This window comes from Zingiber officinale, chromosome 2A, assembly GCF_018446385.1.
Source record: "Zingiber officinale cultivar Zhangliang chromosome 2A, Zo_v1.1, whole genome shotgun sequence".
In the NCBI taxonomy this organism is placed as follows: domain Eukaryota; kingdom Viridiplantae; phylum Streptophyta; class Magnoliopsida; order Zingiberales; family Zingiberaceae; genus Zingiber; species Zingiber officinale.
Genome location: NC_055988.1, coordinates 166,048,117 through 166,068,529, shown reverse-complemented (window position 1 = coordinate 166,068,529; position 20,413 = coordinate 166,048,117). Strand labels below are relative to the sequence as shown.

Genomic DNA, 20,413 nt, shown 5'->3' with positions numbered 1-20,413 from the left:
AAAAAAATAATGAAAGTCAATGAGGTTTTAATAAAGTTACTTGGCCTTAGTATGTTGGAACGACACAAAGCGGCAAGAAAAATTGATTGTGATCGTGAGACTATAGATATTTTCTTCACCATACAAGATGATGAGAAAGAAGTTTGAGTGAAAATATTATTGAGTTGAGAGTTTTGAAAGGTAAACGTAGTCATTTTTTTTAACAAGTTAAACTTATAATTTCTTAGAGGTTAAACTTTGTTTTTTATGCCACAATATCTTAAGGTCTGTAGCAAGTTCCTTAAAGCTGCTACAACTGAGTATTGCTTGATTGCCTTTTGCAATTTTCCCTTGCATTTTAATTTGAGAAGGTTCGGATGAATGCATGTCTGTCATATGATATATTTTTTGGCCATGATAATAGGCATTATGATGGATGTAATAACATCTGAAAATGCAGTAAATGGCCACGTCTGGAGGAAAATTTTATTTAACTCACTTGGTTTGATCCCAACAAAGTGACTCATTTGATACCGGTTAATTTTATTAGGTTTGATAAAATTCAATTTGATTTAGTTTAGTTTGATTTTTTTTATATTTGATAAATTTAGTTTGGTTTAATTCGATGATGTTTAATTTAATCTGATTTAATTAAGAGAAAAAATAAAATTAATTATAAGTTCATTTTAGAATAATATGAATTATATTATTTATTAAAAATAATAGACATTAAACAGAACTCATTCTTATAATCAATATATATATATATATATATATATATAAATTAATTAATTACATTATAAATTTTATTATATTATAAGTTTCATAATATTATTATTAATCAACATAGCTTAAATATTTTAAGATATATTTAACTGTCCTAGGATGTAGCACAGACAATGAATATATGACATCTTTGATGTACTTAGGATTTATTCCATCAGACCTATAATATATTTAACTCTAGATTTCTTAATTTGGTTAATTTTTTTTTTTAAAAATCTAAATTAAAATGTTCTTAAAAGAAAATCAGTAAAAACAAAAAATAATACTAATTGAACATATAAAGCATTGGAGAATTTTCGAAGATAAAAAAAAAAGAAAATTAAATCATGGTTGAACCCTTTGGTTCAATTTTAAAATGATATTTATGTAGATTTTAAAATTTCTCATTTCGTATATCTAACTCTCGTTATAATTATAATAAAATTACACTGAACCATTTTAAATAAAAATTAATATAATTATGAAAATCTCTATAATATATCAATATCTCAACATTAAGAATAATAAATTTTAAACTAACTAAATAAAATTTATCACAAATTCATTATAAAACATACTCACTAACTAACACTATTAATAAATTCCTAATCTACCATAATTTAAAAAAAACAACAAAATTTTAAAATTTTGAATTCCGAAACTATTTAGAAAAATTCCAAATCACTAGAGAACCGGTCATCTTTTTACAACAGACCCCGAATTTCAATTTCTTACAATAAAATCGGTCCCCAAAAAACAATCAATTAAACCGGCCAAAATGTAATTAATTGGGTGACTTGTGTTCATGTACAAAATAGCAGCTGAATCAGCTCAGTTAAACCGAGCATGACTTGTGAACAGAAAGCTTCGAAACACCATCTTCCTTCTCAATCAGCAACATAAAACCAAATAATCCTTTCGAAAAAGAAACATTTAACTTCCCATCGTTGCTAAGTTGTCGAGTCTTTCGCAGCCGTATTGACTTGCCTGGTGAGGTAAGCTTCATAGATTTCCACCACTAGCCGTGGGTCTTTCTCCACGAGTTCCTTGTACTCTTCTCGTTCCGTCAATGTGGCCATGTTTTCTATTATCAGCGACAAAGCTGCCTCGAGCAGTTGCTTAGCACTATGCCGATGAGCAAAGGCATAGTTTCCGATAGCATTATCGTTGTTCACTTTGGACGTCATGAACTTCTCGCAGAAGATCTTCAGATGTTTCACTTGGTATTTCTCTGCCAAGATCAGCAGCTCACAGGCCATATGCTCGTCAAGAAGCACCTCTGCCGTGTACAGGTAATGGACAAACGACCGGAGAACATAGTATGAGACATCGTGGATCTTGATTATGCCACTTCTACTCTCTTCCATCTCATTTTCTAGCATTGCCTTGAAGACAGGAGACCTGCTAATCTATACAGTGATCAAGCGGCAAAGTTGTTAAGTAATAAAAAAACCTATATGATATCATTAGTGAACAAAGTTAAGTAGCCATCAAGGAAAACAAATAACTAAACATCGATATTAATTGTTTGATTCTAGTAATAAGACAGACAACTACAATGAACTTAGAAAGTCAATAGCATCACATAGGGCTAAATCAACTGTTTATCTATATAATATTTACCAACAAGATTGGATTTAAATATTGCTTATGAAGTGCATGATCAAATACTTCATTGCTTCCATTTACTTTGTCATATTGTAAATGATCAAACACTGCAGTAAACATGAAGAATGAGAAAAACAAAAATCTAAATCTGAAGGCTCAATTGTTGTTGTTGTATAAAAAAAAAAGGACAGCCCGGTGCACGAAGTTCCCACTATGTGGGGTCCCTGGGAAGGATCCATTGTACGCAGTCTTACCCTGCTTTTTGCAAGAGACTGTTTCGAGGATTCGAACCCATGACCTTTTGATCACAAAGCAACAACTTTACCTTACCCTGCTTCTTGTTGTATACCAGGGGAAAAAAACAGTAGCAGAGATTTTCTAACAAATAATTGGCTTCTAACTCAATTGTTAGAAGATCAAGAGAACCGTGTCCATTTGCCACACAATAAGAGAAACAGGACCTAGCGAGTGGATCTCATCGAAGACGTGGTGATAGATAAGTTCATTTCCTTTTTGGACTTACATAACATGTGTATGTCTTGATGCACTCTTGCTATTACAGTGCACCATGGTGTTTCTAGTTTGCATTTTGTTTTCAGTAGTCTCAAACGAAATTAATTTACGTGTCTGATATATTAATAAGTCATGTTAGACCCAACTATTTAGGGTTCACATGGATCTTATTCCACCATTGTATTCTATGCAAAGTCATATCATAAAAATCATATCTAGCTAATGTCTGATAAGGGACAATGTGTGTGCACAGTAATATCCAAAGAGAATTTAAATTTAGGACCAATATACTCTAGTCAAACAACATGAACACAAAATACACGCTGCCAATTGGAAACAAATCTATATCTAAAGTGAAAAAGGAACATATGAGAGAAAGTCAAGGGCAATTGACAATCAAAAGAGGAATTTAGGACCTCGGAACAACTCATCAATCCAAACTCAAGAATTATGAATAGATTTTCCCTTCCATTGACCATCATAATCCTAGTTACATTTTCCTTAACCTTTGTAAATGATCCCCTTGAAACTGAAATGGTTCGGATGCAGTGGCTACAGCATGCGTATTTAGAATGTTAATTGCCTTCCTATCAAGCAACAAATGGGAATCCCTTCAGAAAAGTTTGCACCAGAGACATAATCAGGCAGCAATTTTTAAAAGAATCAAGCAACAAGACTTACTAAAAATTCAATTTCCACCCACCAAATGTTAGGTAATGGCAACAAGGCAAAGATGATCAAAGCATTGACAACAGAATAGATTCTCTAGCAATACTCAAAGTTGTCAGATCAAAGTTTACAATTTTCAAGATAATGCTCACCACGGACCTGGGGGGTGGTGGGGGAGGGTGGAATCAGCCAAAAGGAGCAAACTCTCGCTGATAAATTGCAAGATCATGTCGAGTATAAGAAACCATTAGCATCAAGACGCCTAGATCCTAAAAAAAATCGAAGATATTGTGCACAGTTGTAATGGGGGGCGAAGCCCTAGACCCGACGGTAACACAATTCCGCGGAACCTTTAGCTATAATTTCAATCGCTAAATCGTGCGATGACAAATTGCCAATTATACGTTGTGCAACATGTACAAAAGAAAAGAGGAGAGGAGGGGAGAACTAACGAGGATGGCGCGGTGGGCGGGGATGGCGGGGGTGGCGCAGGTGGCGGAGTTGGAACCGGAAGGGGAGAGGACGGCGTGGAGGAGGAGGTCGGTGGTGGACGCGAGGTCGTCGAGGGGGGACGCGAGGCGGAGGAAGGCGACCTTGGATTTGAGGTCGTCGATCTCGCGCTTGAGCTCCTCTTCCGTCTCGCTGGCCTCTTCGTAGCACTCCTTGCAAGTGCCGGCGTCCCGCTCCTCATACGCTTCCCGGCAAGACTGGCACCACATGGCGATGATCGACGACGACGACCACCGATCGATCGATCGATCCCTCGTCGATCTCCCTCGAGTTGCCGCTTCTATCTCTTTCTACCCAAAAGCAAAGAAAATAAATTTAAATATAAAAAATAAAAAACAGATAAAAATGATAAATTTTCACTTCTACCTCCTATATTTTATGAAAATCTCCACTGCACCTTCATTAAAAAAAAATTCTATTTGACCATCTATTTTTATAGTTTTTCAAAATACCCTCTCTAATCACTCCTAGATTCTAGACAAAAAACAAAAAGGACTTCTTATATTTTTATTATTCAAATACTTTCCTATATTGAAAAATATTTAAAGCTCATACATCCTATTTTTTTCATCCTAAAATACTTTTATTTTAATTTTATTATAATAATTTCGATCAAAATTATTATAATTTAGAATGATTTTAACTAAAATAACTCAGAGTAATTTTGGTCCCAACGATGAGTTAACCCTTGTGCTAACCATTTTCACAAACAAATCGAGTGAGATTGGACAAGACGGTCAAGCTAGGCAAGTCATAGAAGCCATGAAAATAATTTTACAGCAAGCAAAAAAAATTGATAATCTTGAGAATAAAATAGCATTCTCGGTCTACTCATCATATTTGAGCTTATGCGTAGGCTAAAATCACACAATTTGTTCGAAGTATAGAAATGAACTGACCGAAACTAACCCATACGGACCGAACAATGGGTCAATAACCGAGAAAATTAATCACAATAGCAGACATTATGGTCCATACCAACTTAAGATAGAAACATAATCGAAATAAAAATTAACAACAATGTTGCTTGCTCAACGTCGAAATCCAACGAGATAAGAGTACCCATTGCCTAAAGCAAGCAAAGAAAATATCAAAAATAAAGATAGAAAAACTTGTGTTTATCTAGTTCACTAAACAAATAAGATTCACACAATTAATTTAATGTTTTTTCCCTCTCGCGCGTGCGCTCTCTCTCTCTCTTTCTCAAATGAATCAGGAACTTATGATGCAGTCTGAGCTTCTTGAATCTAAATCAAGAACTCATAATATAAACTAATACACATCTGTACCAGAATTGGCAATAACTCGTAATAATAGTTTGTCTCGCTTAATTTGGTCGCCACATCGTCTTCTGGGCGCACAACAAGCCTTCGTTGTCCTTGGAATATGCCAGCCGGATCTCCCAGTGGAGAGATTTGAGTGTGTTTTCTAGTTCGCTGATGATATCAACATGATCTCTCACAATCAACTTTCCTTCGGGCCTCACAATTCGGTCGACCTCGACAAGTATTGGCAGTAATTGGCACCTAAAACACAAAATATCGGGCATTATGCGAAAGCAATGATTGTGGTTAGAAGGGCATACGAAAAACTCAAATTCAAATATCCAGCAGTCTTGTAAACATAAGTGATTTGAGAAAAATGTAGTTCTCTAGAAAGATGCAACTTAGTGTGAGAAGATATAATTTGCGGTAACGAGATCGTGTATGATTGTTATAAAAGATTGTACCTTGTTAGCTAATTGACCAAAGTATTCATAATCGCCATCATCATCAAGTTGTGCTATATAAGGATATAGCACTACTAGTATTCATATTAATTAAATCATTTCTGTTACATTAACTATTAGTAGCTTCTTGGGTATCCCTCTACCTTAACACCTCCACATAATAGATTCAACTTTTCCAATTATAAAACTTTGCTCTTTTTGAGCATAATCACTATGATATTTATACACAATTAGGATAGAACTATGCAATTACTGATTAGGATTTAGGCTTCTTACGGTGGTTGAGGCCACTCTCTAGCATCACTAATTGATACTGACGGTAAAGAAAAATCACTGGAAGGATCAACTCTATTAAGGTAGATGTCCAATTGTTTGCCTGAAGCCACCCTCTAGATCAAGCATGGTGCATTTAAAATGCTAAAATCGGTAACAGGTATAATACCTTGATTGATGTGGTGTTTATTTACTCAGACACAATTTAAAGCCATAGGTGTGGTAGTGATTAAGGGGGCATCCAAATTGTGATAAGCAAACCCAAAGAGGAGAATCTGAAAAGCAGTCGAGAAGTTCATAAAGAATTAACTATATTTAACTGAGTGCTGTGAGAATTTCTTCTATTTACCACACCATTACTTCACTCCATCAAAGGCAACAAGATAATTTTATTCAAGGCATAATTATTATCTATATAACATGTTGCTTGCTGGACGGTATATACTGCTTCAAATTCAAATATCAAAATTTGTTATCCTTTTGAACCAAACAATTGCACTAGTATTTTAATTAGAAACATTAATCTAGCATCCTAGAAAGACAAGCGATAATTAGATCATGGAAGTCTAATGGGAATTTACTGACCTCTTCTTAGTTTTTGAGAATAAATGGTCTGCATGAAGAAGATCATATGATCTTGGGTAGGTGCTGAAAGATTCACACCAATCATGATACATGCCGAACAGGCCCCGCTCATAAATAATAGGAAGTGTGTCTGGTGAATCAATTGAGACAACATTCATCACCCAAATTTTCATCTCTCTCAATGCTGCAGCAAATCTGAAAACAACGGCAAAAATAAATAATGTAGAGTGAAATATCAAAGGTTGCTAAGGCATGATATCATGATATAAAAAATTAGGTATCTCTTTGAATTGCTAAACTAAAAAATGTATATTTTACAATATATAGCGAGGACAATAAGTGTCAGAAATGAAAAGAACAGTCTCAAGCTGTGAGGAGACAGATGAAAATTAGCAATCACAAGGTGCAACAACAAACAAATGTCCTACAGAAGGAAGAACTAATATGTAGCATCAACGACGAGAACAGTCAAGCCAACATGGAAATCCACTCAGATGTAGTTGGACTATAACTATGCCAAAATCAATTTGGGATCATCATTCAACATAAAAGAATATACAACGATCTTGGTTAACCTATCAATTCAATCATAATATCTTGTTTGTCATACAACCTTCCACAGAAGGAAATTCATATTTAAAGTAATTAAGTCATATTTAAGAGCAGCTCAGTAATCTTATAACAAACAAACTAGGCAATCTCTTGTTTGCATCTCATATCAGAGCAGTAGGTTTGCTATCAAAGGAAGCGAGGAGTTTCATTTGTCTGAAAGGATTGGAGGGTTGAGCGGAGTAGATTTCCCTCCTTTTTATTAATGAATGAATTTTATCAAAATTATGGACTTTAGAGCTCAGATTAGCCTTTTTTTTTTTTGAATTAGACATTATAGAAGAAAAAGACAATCTATATAAAAGCTAAACTAGAATGATACTAGTATCAACTTACCCTCCATACACAGATCTCATGTCCATGACATTTCTCACAGTAGACCAATTAATTCCCATTCCACTGACATATGATTTGCTAACAACGCGTTTCCAATGCTCATAGTCTGATACAAAGTCTTCTGGTGCAGGTTTCCCATAAACCCCAAGTTGAGAATTGTTTAGCCAGTAAGGTACTTTCTCTAGCCTTAGGGGCCACTGCACTGGCCACTGATTCCCTCGACTAGTAAGATCTACTGGCAGCCGGTGCATGCATGCTTGGAGTGTGATATTCCTGTGTGCCAAAAGATGCAAATGGAATGAAGATGAATACAGTTTAGATGGAAAAAAACACGCCGATGAGAGTCCCCTGTCCATCCTACAAAGCAAAGATCATACCAGGCTGCATCAGGATCATCAGATGATTGGCAGAGTGGAGGATTATCTTCCTTTCTTTGCTCATAGCATTTGTTGTCAGAAGGCTTTTTATAGATAGCTAAACCAACTTGGTTAAGCGTATCATTTGTCTTGCTGACCATTGCCCAGCACATGGATTTTGTTATTGCAGTCATGGCTAGTATAATGTTAATAAAATAGGATTAGGACAATCCAAGTCTACTTAGTTTTCCAAAATAGGTCAAGAGGAAGAAAAGAATAGATGTCAGATTGTCTTCATATATGACAGCATCTCGTAGTGTTAAACAATTAAAGATTTTTAATATAAATTAATGGAATCATGATCACAAGAGAATTTCTCATTTTGAATACCAGAACAAGGTTCCTCGAGAAGAAATTGCAAATAATTCCCTCAAAACAAGAAACCCAAGTTTATATTTATGCCAAGTGAAAAACTACATATTGATCTTGTTGATTGATTTTTGAGACATTCAATTACCTGTTAAAGATCATTTTGTCTAAATTATTTGTTAAAACAGTATAGTCCCTCAAATTTAATATATTTGAACTAATAAGAAATTATTTCTTTGTACCTTGCCATATCTCAACATTTTCTGGATCAGTTCGGTAAATTGGTGTTGCAGACCAGACAAAGTAACCACCAGGGCGCAGCAACCGATTCAACTCCAACAAAAGCATGCCACCTGTAGCCTCCACTTTAAGATCAATAATTCAATCCATAAAACAAAACAAAAATCATATTGGACAGAAACAGTACCTTCTCTATGCCAAGGTACTCTGCACCGGGCACAATGAATAACGTCATAGACCTTACTAGGGAAAGGCAGTCTTTTAGTACCCATGACTGCCGATATAGCTGGGATGCCCCTCTCCAAAGCAAACTGGACTTGAGCCTCATGCTCATCTTTGGGTGCAAATGACATGGTAAGCACATCTCTTTCAAAGAGATAGCCACCAAAGCTAGCTACTCCACAGCCAACATCCAGAACCACACGACTGCGTTTTCCCCATGCTATATCAGGCAAAGACTGCATTTATTCTCAAAAAGCAAAGGATCTTTCAGTGTTTCTAAAAGTGTTCCCAAGTACCAACATAAATCTTTTTATATTTTGTAAGAATAAAAAACTAGTGATCATTACAAATTATTCTATCCTATCAGAATCTAGATATCAGGATCTGGAAAAGGAAAACAACAAAGATATCGAAGTCTTTGCAGCAAATTCTTTAAATCTATGAAATTACTTTGGGATTTCATGGTCAACCAAATTTAAGCAAATAAGAAATAAGCAATGATCAAGTATAGTAGTCCACAAGGAATAAGTTTAAGTCAGATGGAAACTTAGAAATTATGCATACAACCGTAAACATTCAGATTGGTACGTGATTGCAGAAATCCTAAAACAAGAGCACATGACAATCAAGGACAGTATTAAGATTGGTAGGCATAAACCACAAGGGATACAACCCAATCAAAAAATAGGTTTCACTGCTGCACAATAGTACAGAACCAATAAGAATTGAAGAAATCAAATTGGCCAACATATTTATTACCTCTTGAATGAAATCAATATAATGAAGTGCACCATGTATAAACTGTGTTCCACCTCCAGGAAATTCAGTATATTCTCCAGAAACTTTCACCCAATTTTGGTGTCCTTTCACTTCTGCAAGTTTGGCATGAGGAGCATTGTTGTACCATATCTACACAAAGTCACAAATCTTTACTACAGAAGGAATTTAATGCAGAAGCAAATAGGAGAAAAGGCAATGGCCAAAAAAATTACCTTTTCCCTGCTCAGAGGCCACCTAATTGGTGGCCTGTATCCATTGGGTAGCGGAACAAGACAGGTTGGGGGTTCATCAGGGCAATGTCGTTCTCTGTGTTCATAATGTCCAGTGAGATGAAGTAACTTAATAGCTGCTTCATTGTCAAGGCAAGGAATATAGTCTATTCCTGCAGTGACTTGACAAATCTTCCAAGTGGAATCTAAATTTTCTTCTTTGGAGGAAGAAACGTTTTGCATCTCATTCTCATTCTTTGATTCTGCAGCTTGTGTAGACCATGTACCATCCTGGGTATTGGTTTCATTTAAAAGTTCTGATTGAACCCCAGAAGGAAAGACTTCATTGCTGCCAGTGGCCCTAAATTGATCACCCCCCTCCTTGCTCCCATCAGAATCTTGTGCAATGTTTCCTCCTTCTGGATCCAACTTTTCCTCTATTGTACCATGTTTTTCACCTTGAGTTTTGTCATCATCTGATATCTCATCTTGACTTAATTTCTTCTCTTCATTAGCTTTTTCATCATTTTCATCTTCTTTGGGATCGACCTTATCACCTGTTTTAGTATCCTGATCTAAATCTCCAACCTCCGGGATCGTCTCTCCTGTTTCCTCTCCATTAATATCACTAAAGCTCCCAGTTTTAGAATCATCCTCTGACTCATCTTTATTGTCTTGGCTCTTGTTTAAAGAACTCTCCACTTCTACATTTTCTAACGATGTCTCAGATGCTTTCTTTGTAAACGAATTGGATTCATTTTGGACATTATTGTCTTTGTCGTCACCGTTTGACTCTTCAATCATGTCTCCTGAACGACTTTCAAAGGAGGTAGGATCCGGCACTGAAACCTTTTCGTTAGTATCAGGCTGTGCATCAGATATAGCTGCAGGAACAACCGTTGAGGACGTGATCATCCAAACTGCTATTAAGCCAAGGGCGACAAATGTGATGATTGTAGTAGTCGAGCAATATGAGGATGCTCTTCTACCATCCATCCTTGAGCTAGCTCCAAATGGCATGTTTTTTGCAAATGGATCTATCCAAACATTGAAGGGATAGTCCTCCTGAGTATCTCAAACGAAAGTATCTCTTCAGCACATTAACAAGTCAATAAACTATTGAGCGATAAATATTAACATGGATGGAATACAAAAACAAACAATAAGATGAAATCAAACTAACAAGCCGAGAAGCAATCCTATCTGAGCATAACCTAGTCAGTAAATTCCACGACAAAAAGATGAATCAAAACATCATGAACTATTTTTTTTTTAAAAAAAAAAACTCATTGAACTATTGAGTGGCCGTCAAGAGGCGCTACTATCTAAAATCATAGACTCAGATTTGAGAATTTTGCACTTCATCAACCAAATATGAATAGAAACTAAAACGCAATAATAGTAGTATCTCCAACCATCAATAACAAAATCCTTTAGCTACCTTCGAATATTAATGAAACCGGTTGCTAAGATCTACCTTGTAGATCTACACCAAACAACAATAAAAACGGTGAATGGTATTCTCAAATGCATACTCTCGTCATTTAAATGCACAAGCCTATGCACGGTGACAGATCTGAAGAAAACCGACATTGATGGATGAAAAATCGAGCTCGAAAAAGAAGCCAAAACTCCGTATAAGATCTAACAAAAAGATAGCAAAAACGCAAAAAGAACTCTCCTTTTTTGGGAAAAAAAAAACTTTAAAGCAGTGACCCTAGGTCGGTGATCCACGGAAAGCGAAGCAGGGAATTTGAACAGTACCACTCTGCGGCCAACAGCAACGTCCGGCTATCAAAGCGGAGCAGCAAGCGGCTCCTCCTCCACCGACGAGATTCACAAACTGAGATTGAGACCAGAGCAGCAAGCGCCGAGAAGAGTGAAGCGAGGAAGCCGCGGCCAAAAGAAAAAAAAAACGAGATCTGATACGCGAACCGACTTGAGCTACCCCCTTAAGTCACGGCAGAAAAACGCGGCGCGTTCTGATCATGTAGGCCGAGGTCGTGATTTCCGTCGTATCTTAGGTCGCGATTTGACGTCCACCTGTCCCTGCTGTTCGGTGGGAGAACGAACACTACGGAATCATGTCGCTTAGACGCTTATAACGCGTGTTGTTTTATTTAAAAAATAACAACAAAAACCGTTATAAATGGTCTGACAGGCGTTCAAAATGTAAAATTCTTGCACATGTCAGCCGTGACGAACAGTGAGGATCAATATCGGATATAACGGAGGCGGTCCACTAACGAGGTACGCTTTCAACGCAGAAGTATATTTATGTTGACCGTCAAAGGGGTAAAAATGTAAATTGATCGATTTTGTTTAATAAAAAAAGAAAAAAAATTGAGAAATTGGATGGAATTTAAATCTCAATTAAAAGTCAGTTTAATATATTTTAATTATATTGCCTAATTAGAATTAATGTGTAACATGATTTGATTTATTAATTTAGTAAAAAATTAAAAGGTAATTGAAAATTTTCAAATCTGAATTAAAAATATTTTAGTATTGCTTAAATCTGTAAATATGAAATATTCAGAGCAAGTTTAATGATCCATTAATCTGGTGCAAACAAACCGATTTTCTCAAATTTTTGAAATTTATTTGAAAAATATTTAATTTGTATTTGAAATTAATATATCCGAATTCAAATGAAACATTAGTTGTTTTTATACCATTTTAATTTAAATATGTTCCAATTAAATTTTAAATAATTTAAACTGAACTCGGTGATTTTGAATTATAGTTTAATTATGCTTGAATCAATGTTGAAACGATTCAAACCAAACTTGAATTTAATGATCCACTAATCTTCACTAGGGTGCAAACAAATCGATTTTCTTAAAATTTTGAAATTGGTTCAAAAAATATTTAATTTATATTTAAAATTAACATATCCAAATTCAAATGGAACTCTAAGTTGTTTTTATAGTATTTTAATTTAAATATGTTTAAATTAAATTTTAAATAATTTAAATCGAATTTAATTATTTTAAATTATAGTTTAATTATGCTTGAATCAAAGTTCCAATGATTCAAACTAAACTTGAATTTTATTTCGAATTATGCTTAGTTGACATTATTTATATTTTAAAACTTCAAATCGAATTAGAATATTACGTATTTTTTCTAACTTAATTCAAATACTAATATTTCTTATATTATTTAACTCAATTCGATTCATTTTCATATTATTTAAATCAATTCGATACATTTACACCTCTAATATAAAATTAAATCCCCACCCCTCCCTATTTACACCTCTAATATAAAACTAAATCCCTACCCCTCCCTATGAACTAGCCCGATGAGCTCATTGATAGAGGTGTATAAACAAACTAAGTTGTTCACGAGTCACGAGCTATTCAGACCTTAGCTCGAAAAAAAATTTGTTCGATTAAATTAACGAGCCAAGCTCGAGTTTAATAGAGTTTCTCATCGATAGAGGTGTATAAACAAACTAAGCTTTCAGATCTTAGCTCGAAAAAAAATTCATTCGATTAAGTTAACGAGTCGAGCTCGAGTTTAATAGAGTTTAATTTGTGAGCACACGAACATATATACTGAATTCGAACTAAAACTCGAGTTGAACTAAAACTCGAGTCGAACTCGTATTATTTAATTTTACTACAAGTTAAATTAAAATTTAAGAACTAAAATTCGAATCAAACTCGAGCAAAGCTCAAACTTAAGAATAATGAACCGAACCTGAGCTCAAGCTTTTTACTATTCGACTCAGCTCGTTTACAGCTTACTCACCGATAGTCAAGCTATTAGTTGACTAACATAAAAATAAATTAGGGTAGCCCACTGAGCTTACTGATAGACTAATGAGCTTATCGATAGCTGGCTATCGGTTGCCCAGCGTCACCAACTAAATAATCTCCAGTTTCATTCGATACATCCTTTCCTTTGCCCCGTAGGAATAAACTGGGCATTATCACCATCAGTGAGCTTCGATTAGCCCGATAGAGCTACCTGTAATCCGATCAGGAAAGAAACGAGGATAAACAATTGTAATAGAGATCAAAACCATATAACCCGAATAACCAAGACATACTCGAATAACATGTCTCTGTCATTCAACAAGAAAAATCTAAGGTTTTCATAACCAAGAATAATATACATCAAAACTGCAGCCATTGTATAGATCAGCATCCCGGTAAAGAATTTGTCGAGGCTAAAGCGGATAAACTTGCTTCTGATTCAGGACAATGTCTCAAGTAAGATTGTCTACTGGACGATGCCGCAAGATAGCTGGAGGCTGCATTACTCGAGCCGGGCATGTATGAGGATCCAAGTCTAGAATTCATAGGTGAGTAAATGGAATGAGGAGATACGAGGTACGAACGAGATCTATGAGACGATGAATTTCTAAGGTCCAGAGAGTTTCTACTTATACAAATTGATGGTGAGCGACCGTAGGAACTATGCAGGTTAGGGATATGCGAAATGCTTGATGTTAAACTCGAATTAGACTGGAGATGCAGTGGCATTGTTCGCGAACTGTTAGGACTCGCGAAGGAATGAGGTCTGGAATTTGAATGTGACCAGGGAGGCATTGCCGATATACGGATGGCTGGAGATGCTGCCACAGGAGAATGAAATGATGATACAGGAATTGTGCTCGGAGTTGTGCCAGAAAGTAATGGCGTGCGCTCAGAAGCCGGAAGATCAGTTACGCCTGCCATAGCATCTCGCTTGCAAACAGGGCAGAATGTCCTCCAAGTAGTGAGCCAGGAATCGACGCAGAACGCGTGGAACTCTGTTCAATGATTCAACAAAGATTAGTGTGAGACAACAAATTACCTGATCATGAGTTACAAGTACTTAGGAGAACGACTAGAAGCAATTATGAATCATGAAAAACTACCAGTAAACACACAGGATCGGCATTTTGTCTACATAAGCTCGGGAGACCAAATCGTTAAGAAACTATCAGATGATAAGGAAAGTGTGCAGTTCTGATTGTCAAAACTAGAAAGATGGTATAATAGTGATTATGAATGATACATTGATTCCCTGAGAGGATCTCGGTGGTAAAATTCACCAGCAAAAAGTAAATGATTTTACAGTTATAAACATCTCGCGTAATCTCCAAACAAAGAATCACCGAATGCCATTCAGATTAGACCTCATGGATTCTATGCATGTTAGACGACTTAGCTTCTGGGTTAAAGTAGAAGATTAATGTCGAGGCATCCGGCGACTCCTGACTTGGCTAACCATTATGGGAGTGTAGCTAAGTGGGTTTCAGTGACTGACATGCCAATGTGCAATCTTCTACTGGTAATGGCATGTGTAGTAACTCAGTTATTGGGAACAATGATTACTGCCTTTGCCTACAAACGACACACTACAAATGGAGCCGGAGCAAAGCAAGATTACATTTTCAAGTTAGCTAAATGGTTTCAGTGACTGACATGCCAATGTGCAATCTTCTACTGGTCATGGCATGTGTAGTAACTCAGTTATTGGGAACAATGATTACTGCCTTTGCCTACAAACAACACACTACAAATGGAGCCGGAGCAAAGCAAGATTACATTTTCAAGTTAGTAGTTACGAGAGGGATTGCTCGCATTATGAGGGGTTTATGAGATGTAGCACCAAAACTAAATACACCAAAGTGAAATATTAATATGAAGAAGATCAACAAGGGGTGATTAAGGTTTCTTTTAAAGGCCCCAAATAAACACAAAACTGAAATAAATTATATTCTCTATGAAAGAAATAATCCTATACCCAAAAGTAGTCCATCAAATTTGGAAGAAATTCGCTATTCTCTAAGAAGACAAGATAATTTCTAATAAAAACATAAAAACTACTACCTTAAAAAGATCTACTAAAAAAATTCCTTGCGAAGTTTAAAGCTTCAAAAATTAAATTCATTTTAGCATCACAATGCCCTTACTAAGTAGACTCGACCAGCCTACCTATCGATGTGAAGAACATTTCAGAGTTTATAATCCTCCTGTAACACATGAGACGTAGAACTCTAAGAGCTCTATGCACCGCCTTTTCTAGTGATTTGAATTGTTGGAAAGTATGAGTAATGTCTTCATCAATAACATTTTGAAATTGTTTTCTAGATATAGGATTAAAGACAGGAGTGTGTTTACTAGGATGCAAGGAATTGGTGAAGAGGAGGAATTGAAAAGGAAAAGAACGTGAAAATATTATCAATCATTCACCATTAAGCAATGAAAGAGGAAAAGTAAAAGAACAAAAACTTAGTCAACTGTCCACCAGTTTTTGTCCTGTCGAAAACTAAAAAACAATCAACATCAGTCTTTCCTTCTCCATACGTCCTGTTCATTTGCATGGAACAGACTGGCTGGAAGTTCACAAGAACTTTCTTTTCTACATTTCTTTCCAAGTGAAGGAGGATTAATCCTATCCTGCCTTTCTTTCCCTTCAGTTCTTCTTCACACCTTTCCAATCGAGTAACCAGACGATAGGGTCCTTAGCTTATGTATATTGGACATACAGTTCAGATGATTTATTGTTTGCTGATCATAACAGTTTGTTTAAAGTTTTAATGAAGCTTTCTAAGAGTATTAGGACTGTTGTTTTAAGATGATATTTTGTCTGGCCCTTAGTGGAGTTGAAATGCCACAAAATTATGCAGTTCCAATAGAACGAATCATTCAGATAGATTATGGAAGACACAAACATCAAGCAAAACAGGTGATAAGACTGAATTATGATAAAAGAAAAACTCACTATGCCGACATGGAAGCACGCGAAGTTTATCCCCAACACAGTAGTCTTCTAGGCAAATAGCGCAAGTTGTTGAGGTGCAATTATCTTCAACAGCTGAGGTGAATATGAGACTTGGCATAGCTTTAACTAATTGACTACTCATTCCGTGAAACTCACGCACATTAGGAAGTCGATGCTGTTCATGCCTTATAACATTTCTGCGGACAAAAAAGCACATGGCAAGCACAGCAGAAATGGCTAGCAGTGATATGAATGAAATGACCACAATTGACCATGCCGAACTGTCAATGGTAGGTAAGATCCACAACTCCAAACCAGCATAGCCAACATACTTCCGCAATGTTTCACCAGAAGCCATGGAAATGAACACAGCATGGATATGGATGCCAACTGAATTTCCTGCCACTGCAATATCTTATTGAAATATGGATCATGAAAAAGTGAAAGAATAACTGCTGACTACGATATATTAGAACAGCTTCCAATAATTAACTGCAAAAGAAAATCAGAAACAAGGATCACCTCTAACATGCTCAACTAAGCTAAAAAGAATACAAGTGTTAAATAAGATCATTAAGGGTAGAAGTGGAAATGTATATTTCATTTCATTCTATCCAAAAGCCTATAATTTTCACCAGCATACAGCTTGAGTTTCTGCTGCAAAAATTCAACTATTTATTCCTCTCATTCTACTAAATTCTAATCATAAATAATTGGAAGAATAACAGTGACGCTAGGCTAACTACAAAGGGTAACCATGATGGGATGACAGGTGATGAACTCAATCGATCCCCAGACAACAAATCATTGTAAAAAATAAGAAAATACCAAAAGGAAAACTACACAAAAGGTCATGTATTAACCATTTAGGAACTTGCATGGATCTTGCTCCATCATTGAACTGTAAGGCCAATTATCAGTAAAATCTAGGTTACTACTCGACAAGTTTTCTTTGAACTCCTACTGCTTACCTCTAACTCTAAATGATTCAGCTAATCCATTTGGACATACACACTCTGTTTTATCATATTCTCTCTTAGTTTGTCATAATAACATCTCACAAATACTTGTGTTCTATTTATCTACGTTATTAACCTTATGCCTTCATCTCAATAGTCTCATCCTCGCTACAAAGTTTAGTAAGTTTTATTATTTATTAGCTACATAAACCCATGACCCATCTTTTAACCTAGAAGGCATACGACGCTCCATTAACCATCGAGTATTCAAACAACTATGGGGTTCTGCCCTCAAAAAAGCTAAATCTTATTAATGACGGATTGGGTATCAGAATCCACCAACAAAGGACCCTATAATTATATATTCGTAATCTTGAAAATTGCTCATGTTTGTTTGACCACCAATAAAATTGCTAGCAAATAAGAATTTGGGCAATACCAGTAGTATGGAAAATTAAAAAGATAAGAAATGAAAGGAAATATGATAATAATTTGTGAATAGTGACACACGTACAGTACTCGTTTGGAAAAAAGTGTTGTGATTTAGTACTGAATCCATTAGGATTTATACATTTGGAATGCTTTCTAAACCCTACCATTACATTCCACCTCAATGATTTCTATTCATTCCAAAAACTTCTCATGGGAATGAAAATCAATTACAAAATTGTTGCCAACTCCTCCATGACACCTCGTTGTGTGCTCCCAATTCTCATCACAGTTAAATTATTTGAGATAAACAAATAAGGCCTTAGTTGTTTTATCATGTAAAGCAAGGTATGATCGCCATTAGAAATTAAAGTAATTGAATTTTTAATGAAATTGGCAAATATCATATTGCTTTGACCCATTACAATGCAACTGCACATTTGGTTCTCTCTAACCAAGACTAGATTTTTTAAAATGCTCTACTAAACATCCTAAAGTTGCAATACTGCAAACTATAAAAGTCTTACTTGAAATCAGGGATCCTCTATCCTCATTGTCAAATATGATAGCAGCTTTGAAACCAGCATATTGTGCGTTCCTGACTTTAGCTTCAAAAGAACATTCTCCTCTTCTGATCAACACAAATGGAGCACCTAAACCTTTAGAAATTTCATTTGTTAACTTAGTGCACCCCTCTAACGGCTCTGCGAGATACAATACTCCAGATTCACCTGATCTTTTTACTGGTGGAGCTGCACATAACAACATATGAGAACCAATAAGCCATGATACAATTGCAAGACGCCAAATAAACCTTGCTAAAAATACGAAACACTCACCAAAATTGGCCTCGACATCTGGAAACGACAAGGACACGTTTTTTCCGATCAGCACCACATTACTCACTGCCGTGGGAACCAACAATCCAAGAAGAAGGAAAAGAGTAAGCATTTGTTTCCTCTCAATCTCATGCTTGAACGAACCCATAGTAGGCAAACCAGGCGCACACAAGAAACCCTTAAGAGTATCTAAAACCCAAACTTTGTCCCTTTTTCCACTGCCTTAAAGCTGCCGCAATCCAAAAATCCCTCAATCACGCCAGTTCCGAACCTCAATCCTCAATGAAAGAGACCAAAGCGCGGGTGTCCGTATACCAAAAGCAGAAAGAGAACCCGGAAAAGAGATTCCGATCCCTAACAACACCAATCCGCGGTGGAAGAGCCAAAGCACGGGTCTTATGCACCAGACCGCAAAGAATCCTCAAAATCGAATCTTTCGCAGAAAGAAACGCCGGAAAAGAGAGCTCCGGTCCGGAAAACAGCAGAGAAGGGGGGAATATCCACAGATCAGAACTTAAGGGAAGCAGAAGTGAAGCGCGACGATGGAGACGTCGGATTCCATAAAGGTCGAAGCCGAAGTCGGCAAGCTCGGATCTCGTTGCCGCGTCGTCGTCGAACCTATCCACCACCCGCCAGCTAATAGAGATAGCATCACGATTTCCGCCAGATTTTGCCGCAAACAGATGATCATATCAACACAATAATCACATTACATAAATGACTTAGGTTTCCAATTGAAATTATCATAATTAATTAGACAAATAATTTTCATGATACTCCCTAATATATAGAACATTTTCAGAGAACATCCTGGTGTTTATTGTAAACTAAAACTTAGGTGGTATTTTGATATTAATAAAACTTTAGAGGTTGTTTTGACATATTTTCTAATTTGTAAAAGATGACAAAATCTGGTTGTGGACGCGTGTCCGTATCTCAAAGCGATCCGCGCGAATCTTTCAGGACGGGAAGGGATCGAGAACGCTGATCCGTTACGGTGCGTCCGACACAACGCGAAGTTTCTGGCCGACGGAGTGACGTCATTGTTGCGGTTGCGGCTGGAGTTGGTGAATGACGTCAGTGGTGTCCGTTTGTGAGAGTCCAAATGGGAATTTGCCACGTCATCTCTGCTACAAGTTAAAATGAAGCCAACGAATTGATTCATTTAAGTAACCTAAATATTTTTTTTCGATTTTTAAACATTAATTTATTCACACTTATATATTCATTCTTATTTCCCTGATTGCTTTACTAATATATAAAAAAATATTAATTTTATTATCATATTTATTATGATAATAAATAAAAAAATGAATAATATGAAATTATCTTTAGGCATTTATTATCTTAAATGGCAAGATATTTCTTATAAATGACTAGACAATGTTAATAAAGTAAGAGAAAAAATTTGGATGCTATTTTATTAATTTATTTTAATCTATATAAGTTGGGAAAAAAATCAATTTAAATCATCCAATAAATATAAAAAAATATGTGTCATTATTTCTTTCCTTCCCAATTATCTTGCTATCTTACTATTTTTTATTAAGAATCATTATCCTTTATTAATTTTGATAAAATCTAAAATTAATTTAATTTAATATTTTTTTCACACTAAAAAAAATTAATTCTTATTAATAATTTTTTCTAGTTGTTTTTATATAAAAATATATATATACTATAATTCTCTTTAGTTCAACATCTTAGA

The 20,413-nt window shown here is 35.7% G+C and overlaps 3 protein-coding genes across 5 annotated transcripts; all 3 read right to left on the bottom strand.

Moving 5' to 3' along the window:
- Positions 1-1,502: 1,502 nt before the first annotated feature.
- On the bottom strand, positions 1,503-4,363 carry LOC122043065 (BTB/POZ domain-containing protein At4g08455-like). Its single transcript, XM_042603512.1, has 2 exons — positions 3,987-4,363; positions 1,503-2,153 (listed from the first exon to the last, which is right to left on the bottom strand). The coding sequence occupies exons 1-2, from the start codon at positions 4,251-4,253 to the stop codon at positions 1,695-1,697; spliced, it is 726 nt and encodes a 241-aa protein (XP_042459446.1). The 5' UTR covers positions 4,254-4,363; the 3' UTR covers positions 1,503-1,694.
- An 887-nt stretch (positions 4,364-5,250) lies between these two features.
- On the bottom strand, positions 5,251-11,711 carry LOC122043063 (probable methyltransferase PMT26). Its single transcript, XM_042603511.1, has 9 exons — positions 11,517-11,711; positions 9,756-10,817; positions 9,523-9,672; positions 8,729-8,999; positions 8,544-8,654; positions 7,954-8,128; positions 7,577-7,849; positions 6,632-6,826; positions 5,251-5,570 (listed from the first exon to the last, which is right to left on the bottom strand). The coding sequence occupies exons 2-9, from the start codon at positions 10,770-10,772 to the stop codon at positions 5,372-5,374; spliced, it is 2,391 nt and encodes a 796-aa protein (XP_042459445.1). The 5' UTR covers positions 10,773-10,817; positions 11,517-11,711; the 3' UTR covers positions 5,251-5,371.
- A 2,076-nt stretch (positions 11,712-13,787) lies between these two features.
- On the bottom strand, positions 13,788-19,405 carry LOC122043062 (receptor homology region, transmembrane domain- and RING domain-containing protein 1-like). 3 transcript variants are annotated; one of them, XM_042603508.1, is made up of 4 exons: positions 18,706-19,405; positions 18,394-18,618; positions 16,479-16,892; positions 13,788-14,517 (listed from the first exon to the last, which is right to left on the bottom strand). In XM_042603508.1, the coding sequence occupies exons 1-4, from the start codon at positions 18,851-18,853 to the stop codon at positions 13,904-13,906; spliced, it is 1,401 nt and encodes a 466-aa protein (XP_042459442.1). In that variant the 5' UTR covers positions 18,854-19,405; the 3' UTR covers positions 13,788-13,903. The 3 variants fall into 3 exon arrangements, with proteins under 3 accessions (XP_042459442.1, XP_042459444.1, XP_042459443.1); XM_042603510.1 differs by having other exon boundaries at positions 16,479-16,877; XM_042603509.1 differs by having other exon boundaries at positions 16,479-16,883; positions 18,706-19,404.
- Positions 19,406-20,413: the final 1,008 nt, after the last annotated feature.

Bases quoted from the DNA above. Each gene is read 5' to 3' on its own strand.
- LOC122043065 (XM_042603512.1), bottom strand. From the start codon at position 4,253: ATGTGGTGCCAGTCTTGCCGGGAAGCGTATGAGGAGCGGGACGCCGGC. The intron at 2,154-3,986 runs GTTAGTTCTCCC...ATCACTGTATAG, and splicing joins CCGCCCACCGCGCCATCCTC to ATTAGCAGGTCTCCTGTCTT.
- LOC122043063 (XM_042603511.1), bottom strand. From the start codon at position 10,772: ATGCCATTTGGAGCTAGCTCAAGGATGGATGGTAGAAGAGCATCCTCA. The intron at 9,673-9,755 runs GTAATTTTTTTG...GACTTTGTGTAG, and splicing joins GGCCTCTGAGCAGGGAAAAG to ATATGGTACAACAATGCTCC. The intron at 8,129-8,543 runs GTACAAAGAAAT...ACATTATACTAG, and splicing joins AAATGTTGAGATATGGCAAG to CCATGACTGCAATAACAAAA.
- LOC122043062 (XM_042603508.1), bottom strand. From the start codon at position 18,853: ATGGGTTCGTTCAAGCATGAGATTGAGAGGAAACAAATGCTTACTCTT. The intron at 18,619-18,705 runs GTGAGTGTTTCG...TGTTATGTGCAG, and splicing joins AGATGTCGAGGCCAATTTTG to CTCCACCAGTAAAAAGATCA. The intron at 14,518-16,478 runs GTGAGTTTTTCT...ATCATTGAACAG, and splicing joins CGTGCTTCCATGTCGGCATA to AGTTCCACGCGTTCTGCGTC.